This window comes from Rhinolophus sinicus, chromosome 17 (assembly GCF_057876585.1).
Source record: "Rhinolophus sinicus isolate RSI-liver-muscle chromosome 17, RSI-T2T, whole genome shotgun sequence".
NCBI classification, from domain to species: domain Eukaryota; kingdom Metazoa; phylum Chordata; class Mammalia; order Chiroptera; family Rhinolophidae; genus Rhinolophus; species Rhinolophus sinicus.
In genome coordinates, this window is record NC_142517.1 from 61,155,585 (window position 1) to 61,175,217 (window position 19,633).

Consider the following 19,633-nt stretch of genomic DNA (forward strand, 5'->3'; position numbering starts at 1 on the left):
TAAAACTGATCCACAACCTTGACCAAGAGCATTTCCCAGGTTACCCTGTGGTGATCTCTCTGGGCAGGATGGAAGGTGGGACGTGTAGTCACACAGGCCTGCAGGGTGTGAAGTCCTTGGCAGCTGAGGGCAAGGCCCAAAGCAGTGCCGTTGCTCTTGGACCTGCATGGAACCTGCAGGCCCACCAACAGCCACTTATAAATGATCCACTCCACGAAGCAATATACACAGACCTCGGCCCTGGTCTGCAGAACACAGCTGAGCCATTAGACATCGGCTGCTCCTGCCCAGAGTGCCTGGAGTCTGGTGGGTCTGGTGGTCACTGAGTGTTAAAGGGCATCGAGACCTTCAAGGGCTACTCCAGCATCACCTCCCCCAGAAACCCTCTCAAAGGGACAGTTTTGGTCCAAAGTAGGGGAAGGAGAAATGACTTTTAAAAAGTCAGCACAAGGAGAGGACAGAGAGGTACTGAGAGGGAGGTGGGAGGCACCAAATCCAACTTTAAAAAATATTCTAAATATTTGGAATTCTCCTTGGAAAAATAAGCAGAGCTGGCATTTATTGAACACGGTGTGCCAGACACTGTCCTAGGCATCTTACACTTTTCACTCATTGAATCCTCGCATCTGCTCTACTGCCCATGTAACAGAGAAGTTAAGTACCTCGCCCAAGATTGCACAACTAGTTAGTAACCGAGCTGGAAATCGAATGCAGACAATTGAGTTCCGATGCCTAGACCGCTATGCAATGTTACCTCTAAGTTAATTCTTATGAGCATGGCAGCACACTGGTGCAGCTGAGAAACCTTCCGTGATCAATCAGCTCACCAAGAGCATTGCCTGTCAAGGGAAAATGCTAATGGCTCCTCTTCAACACTCAACCGTGGTCAAGAGGTGAGAAGAATGGTGCCACCCTCTGGGCTGGCCAAATTTCTGGTATTTTCACTGCAGTGGAGAAGCAGACCTGGAAACAGGCCTGTCTGTCTTGCCGTGGTAGGGAGCGTGCCTTGTCTCAAAATACCAGCCCCACTTTCTGTCCACCATCCCTTCTTCAGAACTTCACCAAGTTTTCAAGATCCTAGGTTAAACGCGGCCCCAGGAGAAAGCCTATCAAAAGCTTTATCGGTGAGCCCTTCAGCAGGCCCCACTGCCGGGCGTAGGGCCCTTGGAGAAGTGTAAGCGGATCTGCTTTCAATAAAAAGCAAGGACACACACTCATGGTGATTAAACTATTCCAGTCAAGTGCCAATGATGAGCTGCTGGGAGCAGGAGGAGAGGGAGCTGAGTGCTGGGGCCGCAGGGAAAGCTGGTGGTGAAAGAGCTGGGCCTTGATGGGAACCTTGAAGAGGTTCAGGGCTTGCCACCTGGAAGAGGGAGGGGATGGGCTGCGCGGCAGGGGCAGCTCGGTCTGGGCTGTAGAAGAAGGCCTGGCCTTGCTCTATCCTGTATCATGCTAAGAAACTATTCCAAAGGCAGCAGGGAGCCATGTAAGGGGTCTGGAGTGAGGATCAAAGTACACAAAGCTGGGGTTTAGAGGGTTTTGTTGACTCCTTGCCCAAAGACAAGTAAGGAGCCCACAGAAAAGGTTGAGGAGAAAGGTGGTGAGGCCTGGACTAACAAGTAGCCATGGGCACCGATAGGAAATCACTAGTTCAAGAAGCCAGGATGGAATTAACAGAACCTGTTGCCTGGCTTGGAAGGGTGGGGGAGAGGGGGAAGGAAGAGGAAGGCGTGAAGACCACTAAGCTTCGGTGTCTGGGTGACCGGGGTCACAGTGAAGGATTCAGTGGGAATGAGGACGCTGTGGTTTCGGGGGGGAGATGGGGGCGGTGGCCATTAGGCCTCCTGGCCCTTCACACCCCACAGCCCCACCTCCTCCACACCTCCACCTCCTGACTTGGAACCCTTGCTCCCCTGCACTGTGCCCTGTGCTGACTTCTTTTATAAGCTCAAGGTTCACTTCCTCCAGGATGCCTTCCCAGACTATTGCCACCGGCCTTTGTCCATGAGAAACTCTCGTGCTCTCCTCCCCTCACATCAACCTGTATGTCTGCAAACCAACTGCTAGTGGGTGCTCTGTTCACAGGTTTCAAGGGGGCTTCTCTGAACCCGTGGCTTGCACAGGGCTTGAAGCCCGTGAGCTCCCTAAAACAGGAGTGTGTCCACCCTACCTAGCGCCGGGGAGAGCAGAGGAGGCGTGATGGCAGCCCAGTTGGTTGGAGTGTCCCCTAATTCTCAGAGGGACATGTGGAGGAGACCTTCCTGCTCCTGTCTCCCCCAGAGCTGCAGGGTGCATGGCCCTCACTTCCAACGCCAGGCCTGCCCTCCAGACCCACCAGGTGGCTACACCAGACCCTTTCTGGGCCTGCAACAGTGCTCCCCAGGCCACAGCCCGGGACTGGGAGGCCAGTGAGCCAAGTGGGCCCTGTGCGGCCCCCAAAAGGGGCTTTCACCTTTATGCCTTGGTTCCTGTCCCCAGGCCAGGCTGCTCTCCGGGCAAACATTCCTCACAATCTAATAAGGAGGATTCATTTTTGTTGCTGTTGTTAACTGATGATTCATTTCGAATCACTTTCAGTGTGGGATCTTGCAAAAGCTTTTTCAAAGCCTGTATTAAGTTCATCCTACAAACCACAAGGATTTATGTAGCACCCACTATGTGTGAGGCGCTCTTCTAGATGCTTTCGTTGTAGGCACAATCCACTCAAAGAATTCTGAGTTAGGAGGTTTTTTTCCTTTTAGAAATTATAGGCATACCTTGGACATATTATGGGTTCTCTTCCAAACCACTGCAATAAAGCAAGTACCTCAGTAAAGCAAGTTGTAATCTTTTTGCCGGGGAAGGGTCTTGCTTTTGGTTTGTAAACAAACAACATCTGTGGAGAGTACGTCATTAAGCAAAACGCAATGAAATGAGGTCTGCCTGTATATTCTCTTTTTCAAGGTCGGTTATATCTGATGAAATGTTTATGACTTTCTTTTGCATAGATCTTACCAGATCACCTGCTACAGAAATGTGCCTTTGTCATTCTCAGAATGTCAAATATTTTTTTACTGTGACTGCATTCCAGGCTCAGGGAAAACATTCATAATAGATAAGGTCACTGCCCTCTGGGAGCTAGTGTGGGAGATGGGCATAGGTTTCAGCAGTGGCCTTGAGAGACATGTTTTGATTAAGATGAACTCAGGGCTTAGAAAGGTCCATCTATGGCTGGGGGGCTTAGGAGTGATACGGAAGGTACCGTCCCTGAGGAGGTGACCTGGAGCTGAGTCTTCCTATCCAGACATGTCAGGGGAACCAGGTCAGGCAGCTTCAGGACGCAGCCCCACGGACCTAGCGGAGCTATTCATTAGACCCCTGGTTCTGTGGTGACCGCTCCCATCCCCCTCACCTCCCTCTCAAAATTCCCCACCAGGCTGAGGCTTCTCAAAAAAAACGCTGGGAAACGTTTTTTCTTCGGGAGGTCAGGAATAAGCTGTCCCACAGGAAATACCAGAGTCTTCAATCTGGGCTAGCTGAGGCTCCAAGCCTGCCTGGGGGCCCTCCCCCGGCCCACGCACATGGCCAGGGGTCCAGGCTTTGAGCGGCTTGGAAAAGCTGCCTGCTCTGCTGCTATCCCTGGTGAGGGGGCGAGGGCTGTGGTCCAAATGCTCCACTGGTCCTGTGTTCTCGCACTGTCTTTGCAGTTTGTGCCATTTTGGTTTGAGGCTGAAGGCAGCTGGGGGACTGGAGCTGGAAAGCAATCAAGGATTCGAACGGGACGTCCGTGGGGAACCTTCGTTTCACACTGAAGGGAAATTGCAAGATGGGGTCTGTTTCCTCTAAGCCTCGATCAAGATTTAGGGCCACAGGTCACCTCAGCCTCCTCTGCCCTCCCAGATGAATGGAAATTCCTCCCTCTGGAAGAGAGTTACCCGCATTCCTCCATTCCTGTGCCTCACGATTTGCACTCTCATGATAAGCTTCCTAAAAATCCAACCTAAATCTTTTCTGTTGCAGTTTCTGCAAATTCTGTCTCCTATAGTGAAAGAGATTCCAACCCATTGCCCTCCCCTGTGGGAGAACGCAGTGAGGCCTTTCCTGAGAGGCAGGGTCTATATAAAGGGGGGTTGGGGGGGGCTGCAGACCAGCCATCCTGCCTCAGGTGGTCAGTAGGACTAAGGTTTCCCTGTTTAAGACAAGCCCAGGTGCCAAGGAGTAAAAGGAACTATTACGCCTCTGCTTTCTCTTTCAGCTTCAGTGAGGTTCTTTGGGCAGAACTGACATCATCCTTCCTCTCTCTCAATATCCCTGTTTGTTGGTCAAGGCTGTGCATCTGTCTAATCGGGGTGAGGGTACTTTTTGAGATCAAAGGCCTCCCTTAGGCCATGCCACCCCACACATACACCTGGGATGCACACAGCTCTGCCCGCCCAAGGCCAAGGGGTTGCCCCAGGCAGCGGTGGGGGGAAGGGAGGTGGCCGAAGCCGGCAGCTCCGGGCAGCAGGATGCAAGCGGCTCTGGCTCTGTCCGTGTGTGTTGACTGCTGCCCTGACAACAGGGGTAGCTTTGGGCAGGACGTCATTCTGTTGGCTTGTTTGTGTATCTGAAGGCAGGAACTAGGGTGCTGATTGCTGCCTTCCTACCTAGCCCAGCAGGCCCAGTCCTCGAGGGAAACCCCCTGGGTTATCCCCCAAAGAAGGAGCCAGCCATGGGATGAGAGACCCAGAATGGGCAAGGACCCGACCCCAGATTCCTGTGTATGCCCAGCCTGACTCCTCCCGACCAGGCCAGAAGAGGTGTGCTGGGGCAGGGATAAGACCCAGTTAGAGCCTATGGGGAAAGAAGGCCATCTCCACCCCTCTCTGAGTGACTACAAGACCCAACACTGAAGGGAGGCAGCCCCGAAGTGCCCCTGTGCCAGCCCAGTGCCCAGCATTGGCCATGATTCTCAGCTCCGATACCATTCCTGAAAAGCCAGCTCCGGAGACATAGGCTGCAGTCACCTTCTTCTCCCAACAGCTCTCACAGCCCAGTGCCCGACTGGACAGGGAATCCCGCCCTCCCCCCACCACCTCTTTGTTCAAAACTCCCTTTTCCAAGGTACTTTCCCAGCATCGGGGCTGTAAGCTGGGCAGAGCCCCCTCACCTGCCATGTTCCTAACACAGGTCTATAACACAGGTCTGTAAACCTGTGCTTATCTACTGTTTGTCTCTCTCGGGATGTCCCAGTGTGCGTGGCCCGTGTCCATCTGCTCCTTCTATTGCATTAGCTGGCAGACACGATTTCTCTCTCTTGTTCTGTACTTTTTATTTTATATCCCCATAAAAGAACTCTCTGGAAGGGGGGGTAGGGGTCCCAGGAGGGAGTATATTTAGGGATCAGTTATTTTGGATGAGGGTTATCAGCAAAAGTGCCCTCAGTGGGGAGAGGGGTTGGTTCCCACAAGGCCTCTGACTTCAGGGCTCCCAGATGCCTCCCACGTGACTAACAATCACCTGCTGTGCTTCAGGTTCCAGGGCAGGAATTAGACCCTTACCTGGTCCACTCAACTGTTCTTCCTCTTCTTCCCCAGGCTCACTGTGCTCCGTCTCCATCGAGAAGGCCCTGCCAGAGGACAGAGGCTTATACAAGTGTGTAGCCAAGAACAGCGCTGGCCAGGCTGAGTGCTCCTGCCAGGTCACTGTGGACGGTAGGTCGTGCCCACCCGTCGCCGCCACACACAGAGTGCCACTTCTCAGACACCCTTCCTGGCCCACTATACTGAACAGAACTGCACCCAAGGCTGCCATCCCTACCTGAAGCATTCCTTTCGCAGGTGTCAAGCCATCTTTTACCCAAAAAGTGACAGGAAGGAAAGTGGGAGCCTTACTGGATGGCCCTCTGTGGCCTCAGCCCCGCCCCTGGTGGGAGGGGCGGGGGGAGGAGCTGCTCACCTTGCTGTCTCCCCTCCCCAGTCCTGGCCCCAACCCGCAGAGCCTTGCTGAACAGGGAAGCTGGGCACAGGGCAGGAGGAGAAAAGACACACCCACAGGAAAATGACTGCGTAGTATTTTACAAGCCGCAACAAACAAGGGTCAGTGCTGGCAGGACTGGCCTGTGAGGAGGAGGGAGCAGTGGGGTCCATGTGGGGAAACTTCGTCTGGGAGGTGAGTAGGGGCTGTGTCTTCCTATAGAGGGGACAGGGCTGCCTCTGCAAAAAGGGAAAAGGGAGAATAGTACAGCAAAGGGAGAGGGAGAGACATTTGGGGACAGAGAGGCCTCAGGTCTGAGTGACGTGTCCTTGTGAGGAAGGGGCAAGATGAAGCAGTGAGGTGCTGCGGTCTGTCCTAAGGAAAGGCCCGTAGTGCATTTGTAACTCTTCTCCCCTCTGTGTGCATTTCAGAATCAGAGACTTGGAAGTGGAGCAAAGAGGGAAAGCGTGCTACGTGAGGTTCCCTGGCCCATTCAGGGCCAGGCTAAGGCCAGAATCCATCTTGGAACTCAGTTCAGGGCTCTTTCTTTGTATTTTTGTTATTTGCTGCGAACTGTCAAAAAAGGTAGTTCAGGGAAAAACAGTTTCTGGCCCTTGAAATTCCTGGTTAGTAACCATTAGGGACACTAATTAACTAGTGGCCAGAAGGCATCTTGAAGACCAGCTTGGTGGTCCTGACTGCTGAATCTGGTCACTTGCATTCTAAAACCCTAACCTATTTCATTGCCAGTCCATGAGATGTAGAATCTTTGTCCCCATTCTGGATTTTATCATCTGGTTTCCTGATCCCAAAAGCTGAGGTCTGTGGTACATAATGAGTGGGAGAGAAGGAAAGAAAGTCTTACAAAAGAAAAATCTTCTTAAAAAAAATACACACGGCAACACAAATTAAATTCTCAACAACCAGCAGGAAAGCTGGAATTATTGAATGGTGTGTGTCTCCCTGGAGAAGGTGAATGTATTTGCCACAGGGGCTCTGAGTCTACGGGAGCAGATTTGATGGGTTAAAATGAGTGGTCAGTTCAGGGAGGGGCTTGAGACACGTGCTTTGAGGCTGGGGGGGGGGGGGGGGCTCTGGGTTGTCTCCCACCCAGCTAGATCCTGCTGCTTTCCATGTAGGTGCCGCAGCTGAAGAAAAGAAACAATAGTTTTTCTGGGAACTTGACCCCAGAACCCTATTTCTGACAGCCCTACCGCTCACGTGGGACCCATGCAGGTTCCAAAGAACCTATAAGGACGGTCATTCTGCTAATGAGAATATCTGTGGTTGGAATCCTTAGCCCCTTTGAGTCCTGTTTACACTACTCGCTGAAGGCAGGACAGCAGTTCATTCTCCTTATCTGCAAACTGTCAGCACCTTTTTGAGAAACAGCACGTGGTTTGTTTTTAAAACCAAACTTTGTTTTCAAAATAAAATTTCCTTTTCCCCTACAGAATACACACTTGGGGATTCTTTTTCTTTTTTAAGTTTCAGGGAATCCATTCTGCAACTTACGGGGTTTTTTTTGTGTTTTTTTTTTTTTTTTTTTTTTTTGCCCTAAATCGGTCTCCTTCTAGTTTATTCTCTTACTCTCTCCACTAATCTTGATGACCTTCATTATTTATCTCTAGTTCCTACAAAGAGGCCTCCTCAGGGTTTGGCCTCAGGCTGTAGAGTGGGAGAGGGGTCTTAGGAGAAGAGCTAGAAAAGGGATTAGAGGGAGACCAGCTGGGACAACAGGACTGACAGCTCAGGTGGGTCTTGTTTTGTTTTGTTTTCAAAGAGAATAAGGGCACCCCCTGGACACCCACTCTTTTCCCTGTTGCTATACTCAGAGCTACATCAGCGTCCTGCATGCAGGTGGGCTTCTTGCCACATTTAGCTTCATTTCTCCATCAAGAGCCAGCTCTGGGCACATAGTAAAGGACTGCAGTCTCCTTAACTGCTCCCCTGCCACCTTTCAGCACTCTCCCCCTCCTGTGCTCTATGAAGCTGAATCGGTTTCCTCTCCTTGGTTGTCTCCTGGTCTTCTCAGCTCTCTCCGCCCCCTAAAGCTGTAGCACCTGACTCAGAGATTCCGTTGGGTCCATTTACTCTTTGAAATTATAGATAAAATGTTTTGTGTGGATTAGAGCATTTTTCTGAAGAGAGGATCCATAGTTTTAAATCAGAGTCTCAAAATGAATCATGAATTAAAATACATTGAAGAACTACTTGCTGTGTGAGGTAGCCATGACTGAATTCTCAAGCCCCGTCACTGTGGGGTCTCCCAGTCTCTGTCCATCTGCAGCTACCTGCCTGATGTCTGGATAGGACCAGTCCTGCCTTCTTCCCCAGGGCCAGGAAGGTCCCTCTCCACTAGGGGAGGGGAATAGAGCTGCTGTTGGCGTCAGTCTTCCCGCTGCCACTCAGCAGGGCCCTGCCCGCTGGCGTCACTCACACAGCCTGGCCAAGCATCACTAAGACTATCTGTGGCCAATATAATGATCTATTTCAAGACCTCACAAAATTGACTTTGGTTCCTTGGCTGTTCTGTATTAACTACACTACCATTGCGCTCCTACAGTAAAGACAAAGGGAGGTAGCCCTTAGGATGCCGCACAGAGGGCTGTTTTAATCATGACGTTTGAGTGTCTTCCCTAAGAAAACAGGGGCACTTGTGCACTTTCTTGTTTATAGTCGTACTGCCCCTCCTTCCAAATGTGGCTGGAGGCAAGTGTCAGCTTGTACCGTAGAAGGGAATTAAAGCCTAGCGTGGGTAAGGACATGCCAGAAAACTCATCCAGGAAGAGAAAAGGCTGACCTTCAAGGCTTGCCATGGCCAGAGACTCGTGCGTTTTAGTTTATGCATCCATTGGGCGGTGTCTTTCTCACTGAGAAAAGCAAAGTTGAGCAGGGTCAGCAGCCTTCTCAGGTCACACAGTGCTCAGGAGAGGCAGTGTGTCTGGGTGTGTCCGACACCACACCTGTGGAGCCATCTTGCACAGGGAGTTACAGGACTTACCTTGGCAGGGCTTGAAGCTGGATGTGCCTGGTTCCAAAGTCTGCACCTTTCCACAGGACCTGTTGTGGCCTCCTGTCTAGTGAATAACATGGCAGTGTCCACTGTCCAAGAGATACAGGTCTCCCTTAGTAACAGCCCTTCCTGCTGGGAAGTCCTTCTGCACATCTGGCCTGAGTGACCCATTCCCTCTTATTCCGACCAGGTGAGAGGAAACAAAACCCTTTGTAGGCCAAAATCCCAAGACAGGAGTCAGAAGACACCTCAGTGCCCTTACGGGCGTGTCTAGGCCTTCCAAGTGGGGTCACCCTTGTCCAGCCACCTGGCTGAGGACATCTGGCCTCAGCTGCCAGTGAGATCAAGGGCTTCGCAACCATGGTGGGTATGCCTGTGTGTGGTAGGAGGTGACATTCCAGTGGGCACCCAGCCATCATTCATTTAACAAATATGTGAGTGCCCATTCTGTGCTAGGCTCCGCTCCAGGAGCTGAAGTTACAAGCAGCGGACAAAACAGAAGTTTCTGCCCTCAGGGACTGTACATTCTAGTGAGGGAGAGATAATATGGATGAACACATATGTCACAAAATCTCAGGCAATATCACATGTTTGAAAAAAGCAAAGTGGGGCAATGGGGGAGGAAAGGCCATTATTGGAGAGGGTGGTTGTGGGGCTTCTCTGAGGAAATGACATTTGAACAGGGACCTGAAGGAGGTGAGGGAAGGAGTCCCAGAGGTCAGAAGAAGAGGTAACAGTGAGAGCAGGCCCTGAACTGAGACGATGCCTGAGGCATCCCTAGAAGTAGGGAGTCAGGGTGGCAGAGCCAGGACCAGGAGTGGAGAGGTGGGAAATGAGATTGAGGGAGACCAGCCACCAGGTCTGCCAGGCCAAATAGGCTGTGACAAGGAAACTGGATTTTATTCTTAAGTGTGATGGGACAACACTGGACATTGTAAAGGCTCATGCTGGTGGCCATGTGATACCCAGACCCAGAAGGGGTAAGAGGGTGAGCAGGGAGACCTGCTGGGAGGTTGCTGCAGGAGCCCAGGCAGGAGGTGATGGCAGCTTAGGCTCCCTGGAAGAAGTGGGAGGTGGTCAGATTCATAATCTATTTTGGTGGTAGGGCTGATAGATTTGCTGATGAATTGACAATGGAGAGAAAGGGAAGTCAAAGGTGACTCTTCATTTTCCTGGGGAGTGCGGATCAATGGTGGAACCCTCTACTGAGGTCAGAATGTGTGGGGTAGGGGAACAAGCAAGAGTTCCTTGCATGTGAGCTGAAGACGCCCATTAGACATCCAAGTGTGCACGTCACAGAGGCAGGCATTTAGATGAATCTGGGTTGAGGAGGGAGGCCAAGGTTGGAAGCAGGATATGGGGAACCATGCACATATGAGGCCATTTCATGCTCTGGGATTGAATGGGGTCCCTACGGAGTAGCTGCAGATGGAGGAGGGAAGGAGGCAGAGGCCAACATTGAGAAGGAAGCAGGACAGGTATGCAGAGCAGACTGAGCAGGAATGTGCCCAATGAGAGGAAGAAATCCAGGAGAGAGGGGTGTCCCAGAAGCCAAGTGGTCATCATTTCTATAAGAAAGGAATGATGGAGGTCAATGTGTCAATTGCTGCTGCCAAGTAGAGTAAGCTAAGTCTGAGCATTATCATTGGATTCAGCATTGCGGAGGCCACGGGTAACCATGACGAGGGTGGGCGTGAGGGGAGTGATAGTCAAAAAGCCTGATTTGAGGCATACAGAGACCGAGCCATTTGCTGAAGGCCACGCAGGTAATACCAAGCTGGTGGGAATTTAAACCCAAGCCTTAGCTCCTAACCACTGGGTTCCAGCTGCCACTATGGCCACTTTCTGACTCTTGCTGAACTGATTTCAGCCCACCTTCTTTTGTTGGTCTCCGCCCTGCCATGTTCAGAAGTCTGCTCCCACTTATACATTTGCTCTTTATATTATCACAGGCAGCCAACATGTATTACGTTGAACTAAACAAAATTGCTGTTTTAGTAGGTCAGAAGCACTTGAATATTGGCAAGTGGTATGGTTCAACCTGAAACAAGCATATAAAGCACTTAACATCGTGCTGGGCACGGACAAGGTATCCAGTAAATGCCAACTTGACTTTACGCCCCATTTACTCCTCTGTTGGGGTGTTATTATTCCCACTTTCCCGAGGGAAAATGTCAGGCTCAGAAAAAGGCAGGAACTCGCCCAAGGACTCACGGGCACCAAGCAGCACAGACAGAAAAGAGCTGTTTCCTAACTAGACTCTCTCTCCTGACTATGCCAGCGTGCAGCTTGCTGTGGGGCAGAGAGGGAGGCCAGCCCCTCTATCCTGCCCCCTTGTGGGGCTTCTGGGGGCTTGGACCCCCCCGCCAAAGTCTGTTTACACCTCATTCCCCCTACATAGGGTTAGAGCTCAGGGAACCCACCTGCTGGGGGAGACAGAAGAGAAAAACTGCCCTGGAAGGCTGAGTCCAGAGCTAGCCTAGGAGTGGAGGGGTGAGGCATTGTCCATATAAGGACGCGTTTTCCTCTCTATGTGGAGGCCCCCCACGTCCCCCACTGCCATCTTCCTCCCCCATGCTTCTTTGGGGCACAACCAGACCAGCAAAGGACTCCAGCCCTGAGGCCCAGATCTAGAAATGGAGTTCAGTTTCATCACCAGCTGATTAAAATAGACAGAAAACACAAGCTGCTCTTAAACTTTTATTACTATTATTTTTATCCCCTGGGCAGCTGTGTGAGCGCAGAGCTGGTTCTGATTAAGCACGTGGTCCTTCAAGCCCCTCCTTGCTGTGGTTCTCACGGAGCTCCAGTGGCTCGTGGTGCGTGCACAGCCCCCATGGCGGGGGCTGCAGAGGGAAGAGAGGGTTCCAAGTCGGGGGGGTGCCTGGTGAAAGGGAAATTGAGCCCCTTTCCTCATGGCCATATGGAAAGATAAGGTGCACAAAACTTCTAAAACCAAAGCTCAAAGCACATGGCGGGGAAGTACATGCACACGTCACGGTAAAGCCAGCACCCACGAGCCAAGGACAGGCGCAGAGGCAGGAAACGTGCGGTAGGGGCTGGTCAGGGAGGGCTTTCTGAAGGCAGAGAATTTTAAAGCAGACTCGGAAGGAGGCAAGGAAATGTGGTGAACAGCAGGGATGAATTAATAGTAAATGATCATTTTTCTGCTCACCAGTGCACTGCTGCGTGCATTCTTTCCCTTGGGCCTCATAACAGAGAATGAGTGGCATTCCCTTCGTATAGATGCACAAATAGAGACCCAGGGCACTTGAAATAATTTGCCCATCGCCCGAGCTTGCTGGTGACAAAGCCCAGACTAGAACCCTCCTCTCTTGGTCCTATTCTAGGGATGTTTAGACGCAAAGCCCAACACAACCCATAAGGAGGACTCTCAGGCCCTGTCTCCTTTCTTGCAGGAAACCAAGAACACTGGGCCTCTTATCCTTTGCTTGCTTATGCCTCAGTTTACCCATCAGTTTAAAAAAAACATTTGATTCTTCTTTATTTGCCTCCTCTGACGTCCCAGAACTCATCAAGAGAAAGACAGCAAAGAAAGTGCTAGAGCCAAGGAACATGGAAATGTCTGTACGTGCTCTGCCCTGTCCTTCTCCTCCTTACAAAGGGGGGAAACAAACAAATTTCTGGGTGCACCTTTCTTTAAATTGTCATTGGTGCATGTCAGAGTGCTGGTCTTGAAAGAAGGGAAATTGGGAGGGCACCAGAGGGAACTGTAAACTTACCCTACGCCCCTGGTGATGGCACCCTGTTCCCCAATATCCAGGGAAGCACTTACGGGTTTTTCTGTCTCTTGCCATAGTCCCTGAGACCTCCCGGTGCCCCAGCCCCACTTCTGTACACACACCACCACCACCACCACCACCACCACCACCACCACCACCACCACCACCCGCATACCCACCCCTCCACCCCTGAAGAGAGAGACTAGGAGTTTTCAACCTGGCAACATATTAGAATCATCTGTGGAGCTTCTGGATACTATTGACATCCTGGCCCTGACCCAAACCAATTAAACCAGGCTCTGGGGAGTGTGATACTTAGGATAGGTACTTCCAGTGTGGTTGAGAACCACCGAGGTTGACAACAGTTGTACTGTACTGAGGACTTTTCTGTAGCTGAGAATGACCACATGCCTGGGGGGGAACCCAATGTGAGAAAATGAAATCGTCCTCTTCCCATGGCACTTCCTCCTCCCCCATCCATGTGCACATGGAACCCTGAGGAGACAGTACGCAGGCAGTGTCAGCTACAGATGGCGGGGACCCCTGACTTACCATCTGGGGTTCCTTTGCTCTTACAGAAGGTGGCAGAAGGATAGCACGCAGTGGGGAATGGAGGTAGGGAAGGGGTCCTGGTTATCAGGTGCTGCTTAAAAGGGTTTCTTCCAGCTCTGTTCCCTCAGCCCCACTCCCTGTCACTTACTGCTAGAAGCTCTACTTAAGGCCTGCACTTAATCATTCCTGTCATTACACATGTACAGCTCTGGGCCGACGCCCTGGAGACATGTGTGCTGTGGGCCTGGACACTACCTGCCCCGGACCTCTACCCCTGGACTACCCAGCTAATAGGGAGTGGGCAGGCATTAGCTTGGGAAGGAAGCCTGACTGGGATGGAGGGGTTTATACGCACAGATCACATTCTGGAGCAGGAGAGAGACCCAAATGCCATCTAGAAGGAGCAATACATCCAGATGGGAGCCCCAAGCATCCAGTGCCAGGGAAGTGTATGTCCCTAGCCCCTAGTTCTATGCTCCCAGGCCCAATCCCCAAACACCCTAGGAGACAGACTGTTAGCAGCCAGGACTGCCCCATCCAAGAGGAGGGGACAGTAAGATGGCCCTTCCACCCCAGCCAAGCCACAGGAATGTGGCCGAAGCCTCAGCTGGAAAGTCCCACCCCCTCCTTCCTCCGCCTGAGCTTCCTCTCTTCAGGAGCAGGAAAAGGATGGACAGGAAGGGGCTCACAGGGGGAGGCTCCCTCCCAGCGGTCCCTGAAGAGAGTTCCTTGTGGGGCAGATGCTGGAGCACAGATAACCGTTCAGCCAGCTGCTTCGCACCCCTGCTTATCCGAGTCCCTCGTGGTTTCCCCTCATCTTCCTACAGCCCAGTCTCCTGGGAGCCCAGCCCAGCCCCTGCCGCCCCGACAGGGGAGGGTTTCCCAGCATTCTCCACGGTGTGCATGCCCGTGGAGGACAGGCCTGAGGACTTGTGCACTCATCCGTGTCAGCGCTGCCCACAGGCTGCTGCCAAAGGGTTTCACTGGGTCCGCTGTGGGGAGATGTGCAGAAGCACCCACAGTCCCGAGTGGGTGAGGCTTTGCCAGCCACCTGCTCAGAGGCCTTCGCCTGGTTTGGAGGTCTGAATGTCAGTGCCCACCTGTAGAAGGAAGTTCGAGAAATCAGAGGATACAGACCCCTCCAGACCATGAGTCTAAGGGCAGGGCCTTGTCCCCTCCTTCCTCTGTATGAGAGACCTCTTCATGCAGAACAGGCGTCTGGAAATGCAGAATGTTTAGCCCGAGAGAGTTAGGAACCCAGGAAGGGAAGGATGGGGGGAGATGAGCAGAGGAGCACCCCCTCTCCCCCTGCCCTGCGTGGTGTGATTTCTGGCAGCACGTGCCTGCTGCAGAGGGGAGAACACTAACGAGTTCCCAGGACAACGGCCTGTCCATCCATCTTGCCAGGCGATGTGCTCTCCACCTGATTTATAAGGCCCAGTGGAGCGCAGCTCCTTCTTTGGTACTCTTGTGGAGAAAGGCCTGGGCTGCAGGCACTGGCTGCTCAGCGCGCACAGCGGGCCCTCGGAGGGGGCTGGGGGAGGGGCGGCTGGAAGGGGCTATCCTTTTAGTTGAGGTGGGATTTTTATTGAGAGGCCTCCTCTGCGCATTTCCTTGGGCAGCTGCCAACTAATGTTTGTTGTCACCTGTTTTGCTCCAGATGCTCCCGCCAGCGAGAATGCCAAGGCCCCAGAGATGAAAGCCCGGAGGCCCAAGAGCTCTCTCCCTCCGATGCTAGGAACAGAGAGTAAGTACTTGTTCAGCTTGTCTCGGCAACCCCAGGACTGGGGGCCAGCAGAGGCCTCTGCTTCCTTACCCCCGCTCCTAGAAGTCTGGCCCCTTCCCTCACCTGAGTGCCCAGTGAACTACTGGAGACCGAGCCCGCGGCCTTTTCTCAGCCGCTCCCATCTCTCCCCCACCTCCCCACAGCCAGCGTGGTGGTACCTGTACATGTCCACCCTCACCTCACTCAGGCCCCTTGTACTTCTCGTAAGACCCCTGTGAGAGCGTCTCCTAATGTCTCCCAGGTGAGTCTTCCCTGCCAGGTAGACCTTTGGAAACTGGGCTCTGATCTTGTCATCCGGGTTGGAGTACCCAGCGGCTCCCCAGAGTCTTATCGGTCCCATAGACGTGAACTCTCCCACCTTGCTGCCCTGGCACACCTCCACACATATGCACACATTCTGACATTGACCTCAGCCTCCTTTCGAAGCACTGCCCCCCACCTCCTTTACCCCTGAGCCCCTCATGTGCACTGGACATCTCTGTGTTCCTTCCTTCATGCCTTTGCTCTGGCACCTCTCCTCATGGGACGCCTCTCTCATGGGACAAGCTCCCACAGAAAAGCCACCTCATCCCCGAGTTCGTCCTTGCTCCAGCTGAAAGTAATTCTTCCATCCTCCGAGCTCCTGTAGCGCTCGGCACCTCCCTTCTGCCGTTGACTGTCTTCTTCCCAGTGTCATGGTGAGCTGTCCAGTCTCATCCTCCCACCTCCACTGTAAGTTCCCTGAGGGCTGCAACTGGGCCTCCTCACGCATGCCCCTTGCAGGATGACACGTGCTGTGTGTTGCTCAAAGCCCTTACCGGAGTCTCTGAGAATCAAGTTGCAGCTGTGCTATAAATAGCAAGGGGAGAGGAGCCGCTCCTGTGACTGAACAGCTGTCTCCCTCTTTGTGGATCTCGGCTCCCCCCAGGGCCCACTTATCTATTAGGCGTGGAGTCTAAGGTCCACAGTGCTTTTACAGGCCACAAAAATATCCTAACATCTTGTAAAATTAGAAGGAAAAAATAAGCTGAAGTCAAAGAAAATGTTTTAATTCATGATATTAATATATTCATCTCTATACCAATGCAGTTGTAAAATACGTGTGTGTGTGTGTGTGTGTGTGTGTGTGTGTGTGTGTGTTGACTTTTCTCTTTAATGGAGGAAGAGGTCAATAAAGGCAAAAGTGCCTAGAATCCACAAAAGTCATAATGCAGCGGCCCGGCTTCCACTACTGATTAATTATTGGTCTAATTTTGTTAGAACTATGCTTTGAATCCTCCAGTTTTAACAGAGGGTGTGGAGTTGCTTGAACAATGCTAACACACGCTTTCTGTGTTTTCAAAAACAAAAACAAGACAAGCTCTTAATTATCCATCCTAATTGAGGAAAGTGATTGAGCTTGATTCCTTCAAAGGCTGTTTCTCTTTTTCTTTTACAACACAGTGTTCTGTGACTTGGTTTTACTCTTTCTTTTCAAAGCAGCATATTTCCCTTCCTAATGACGAGCTTGGCTTCCCTGTGCACGTACCAGCCAGGCCGTCTGGGATGCTCGGCCTTCGGTATGTCGGGGCCGGTAAATCGGAATAAGAATCTCTCATGGATATTTAGCTGCTGCAGGGAGCCTCAGTTTATCGGGTGGACCTTTAATAAGTTATTGGAAGCGCATAAGCAAGTCTAAGAAATGCCTAATAAGAATGGGCTAATGACTTTCTCTTACAGAAGGATTGCTTAGGCCCATGTTCTATTAGTTACAGGACATGTGAGCAGAACGATGCAGGATCTTACAAGAGCAGCAAGCGCTTGTGAATTAGAGGTGTAACAGGTCACCTTCCCGGGGGCAGAAGCAGGAGTGCATGGAGTCTGAGCTGAGAGGTCGCAGCCTCCTTAGCTCTGGTACATCCATTCCAGCGAGGTCCTGCGGGAGGTGAGGCAGAGTCAGAGCTGTGAAAGAGAAAGACAAACGAGATCCTGAGCAGACCAGGGCCCTGAGCTCCGCGCTAGAGAAGACAGGGCTGTGGGAAACCCCAATCAAGTGGTCGTCACCCAGTTCTAGGGCAGGGGTCTCTACCCTGGCTGCATCTTGGATTCACCTGAGGACCTTGTGAAAACACGGCTGTCTGGGCTGCACCCCACACTAATTAAATCAGAATCTCTGGGGGTGGGACCCAGGCTGCAGTGTTTGTCTTAACTCCTGTGTGGGCCTCCCACTCCGCAGCTCCCACGCGCAGTGCTGCAAGTGAGCTGTCAGGGTGAGTGGACAGCGCTCATTCACGGGGCCCGAGAGCCCCTGGGCGCCCCGCCACTGCAGGGCACTGGGCAGCATGAGGGAAAAGCCACGTCAATCTGCCCAACCCTGGGGGCAGGGTGAGAGAAACTGACCAAACAGTTAACCTGCGGGATCCCAACTCACAAGTACAGGAGTGAGGAGGGGGAGTGTGGGAAGAGTTCGGGGTGAGGGAGACTCTGGGCCAGGTTGTGAAGCAGGAGAAGAATGTGATTTGGTTGAAGAAGATAACATGGTGAGGAGAAACTGCACGGACGCTAGAGTGAATGTTGTGAGGCACCCAACTTGGGGTCTTCATATAAACATACAAAATAAGCATTTGCTGAGCACCCGTGCCGCAGGCATCACCTTAAGGGCTCAATCTATATCACTTCAGGCAAGTCTCACCCTACTGAGCTACAAATAGTTGTTCCCATTTTACAGATGAGCAAAACTGAGCCTTAGAAAACTAAATTTTCCTGCCCAGGGTCTCATAGCTGGTAAGCTGTGGAACTGTGAGGCCAAACCTGCTCTACGTTCCTGCCACAACCACCACCCTGTGTGCCTTCCATAGTGTCAGAGTCATACTTTGTGCTGTCCACAGAAGCCTGGGCAGTACTCCTGTCGGCCCACTTGGAGGGCAGAGGTCTGACTGCCTTTAGAGCTAGGAGGAGAAGGAGGGCAACAGGTGGCATGCTTGTCTAGATCAAGACCCGTCAGGGTGTTTGCTACATGCCTCTCAATGGGAAATTTTTAAATAACTTTATTTTCATATAATTTCAAATTTACGGAAAAGTTGCAAGAATAATACAAGAAACTTTTGTATACCCTTTACTTAGATTCACCAATTATTCACATTTGTTCCATTCTGTCATTCTATAGGTATATATTCATATCTATTTGTCACTCGTATATTCATATAGATCTACATCCATTATCTATCCTATAGATCCTGTGGCTATGTATACACTACGTATATGTTCATATGTGTACATTCATCATATGGATGTAGAGACCATTTATGAATGAATTAGGGACATCGTGCCCTCAACCTGTAAATTTCTCATTGTGTATCTCCTAGGAACACAACCACAATGCAGTTATTAAAATGAGGAAATGTAACATTGAACCAATACTGCTATCTAATCCATGGCCTATATTCAATCTTTGTCAACTGTCCCAATCCTTTATGGATGGTTTTCCCCTGCTTGATGGGGGTTGGATGTGAGCACTTCAGGAACGCTTCATCCACTCCTCCAGCCCAGAGCGGGTCGTCTCCCACCTTTGGAGAGAGAACATGACAGAAGTACACTGGCCCGGGGAGGAGCATCAAGGCTCCTCCCCTGAGGTGAGCGGGTATGGGGAGGCAGCAGGCCCCTAGGTGGGCCTCCCGATGTCCATTTACTGTGTCAGCTCTGGAGCCGTGCTCAGGGACCAGGTGTAGCCAGACAGCCACTGGCTGAGAGAGCAGGGGACAAAAGTCTTGGTTCTATCACTGATTGAACTTAGTCAAAGCCCTTTGTCCCTCTGGACTTTGGCTTGCTCACCTGTCAAATGGGGACTCTGTCCGACTGACCCCAGGCTTTTCCAGCTCTGGCATCAGGCCATTCAATGGAATCCTGTTTTTAAGTGACGCAGTTCAGGTGAGGTCAGCTAGCTCCCTTTGGGGTCAAACGATGGGCGAAGCGTCGAAGCTGCAGCCAGCATGGGTTGTGTTCCTCAGCAGCAGAAACATGCTGACCAGAAGGAGTTCTTACACATCAGGCCCAGGTTTAGGGTGTTCCAGCTGGAGGGAATCTGAATGGAATTTTGTGTGAAGGAAGCATCGATGGAGCTTAAGAAATGGTTCTAGAAAACACAGAAGAGGCCGTGCTGGTATGATAACAGACCCAGGGATTCCTCCAGTCAGTCTGTAGAGCTGATGGTCTTTTAGAAAAGAGATAGATGGGAATCCATAGTGCACTTTTACAACGTAAGGAACAGGAGCCAGGGCTTGTCTGAAACTCCAGTGCCTGGCCCAAAGCAGGGATATATTCATAATAAGTATTTGATTTTTCATACTGATTCATGAGTTTCCATGCTTTAAGGGTGCTGGCCTCCACCGTGCTCTGGGGTTGGGGGAGATCCTTGTGGGATACCCCTTTGTAGTCCATGCCTGGCCTTGGCCCGAGCTTCACCTCTGACACTGGGCATTTTGGCTTCAGTCACCACGATGGACCATCCCTGATTATGATGCTTTTAGATAGCTTTGCTTTGACCTCCCGTATATGTCTCTCTCTGAAACCAAAAGTCATGTCAACATGAAAGCGTCTCTGGATGTCAAAAATAGTGTCCAGTTTTCCTGAAAGGTTTCCCCAGGA

General features: G+C 51.6%; 1 protein-coding gene across 5 annotated transcripts in view; it reads left to right on the forward strand.

Moving 5' to 3' along the window:
• Positions 1–19,633, forward strand: part of MYLK (myosin light chain kinase) — a 241,671-nt gene that overhangs the window by 166,887 nt on the left and 55,151 nt on the right. For all 5 annotated transcript variants that reach the window (XM_019738977.3, XM_019738976.3, XM_019738974.3 and 2 more), the window contains 2 exons: positions 5,556–5,672; positions 14,906–14,992. In XM_019738977.3, coding sequence (XP_019594536.3) covers positions 5,556–5,672; positions 14,906–14,992 — 204 coding nt within the window. The remainder of the gene's footprint in view (positions 1–5,555; positions 5,673–14,905; positions 14,993–19,633) is intronic.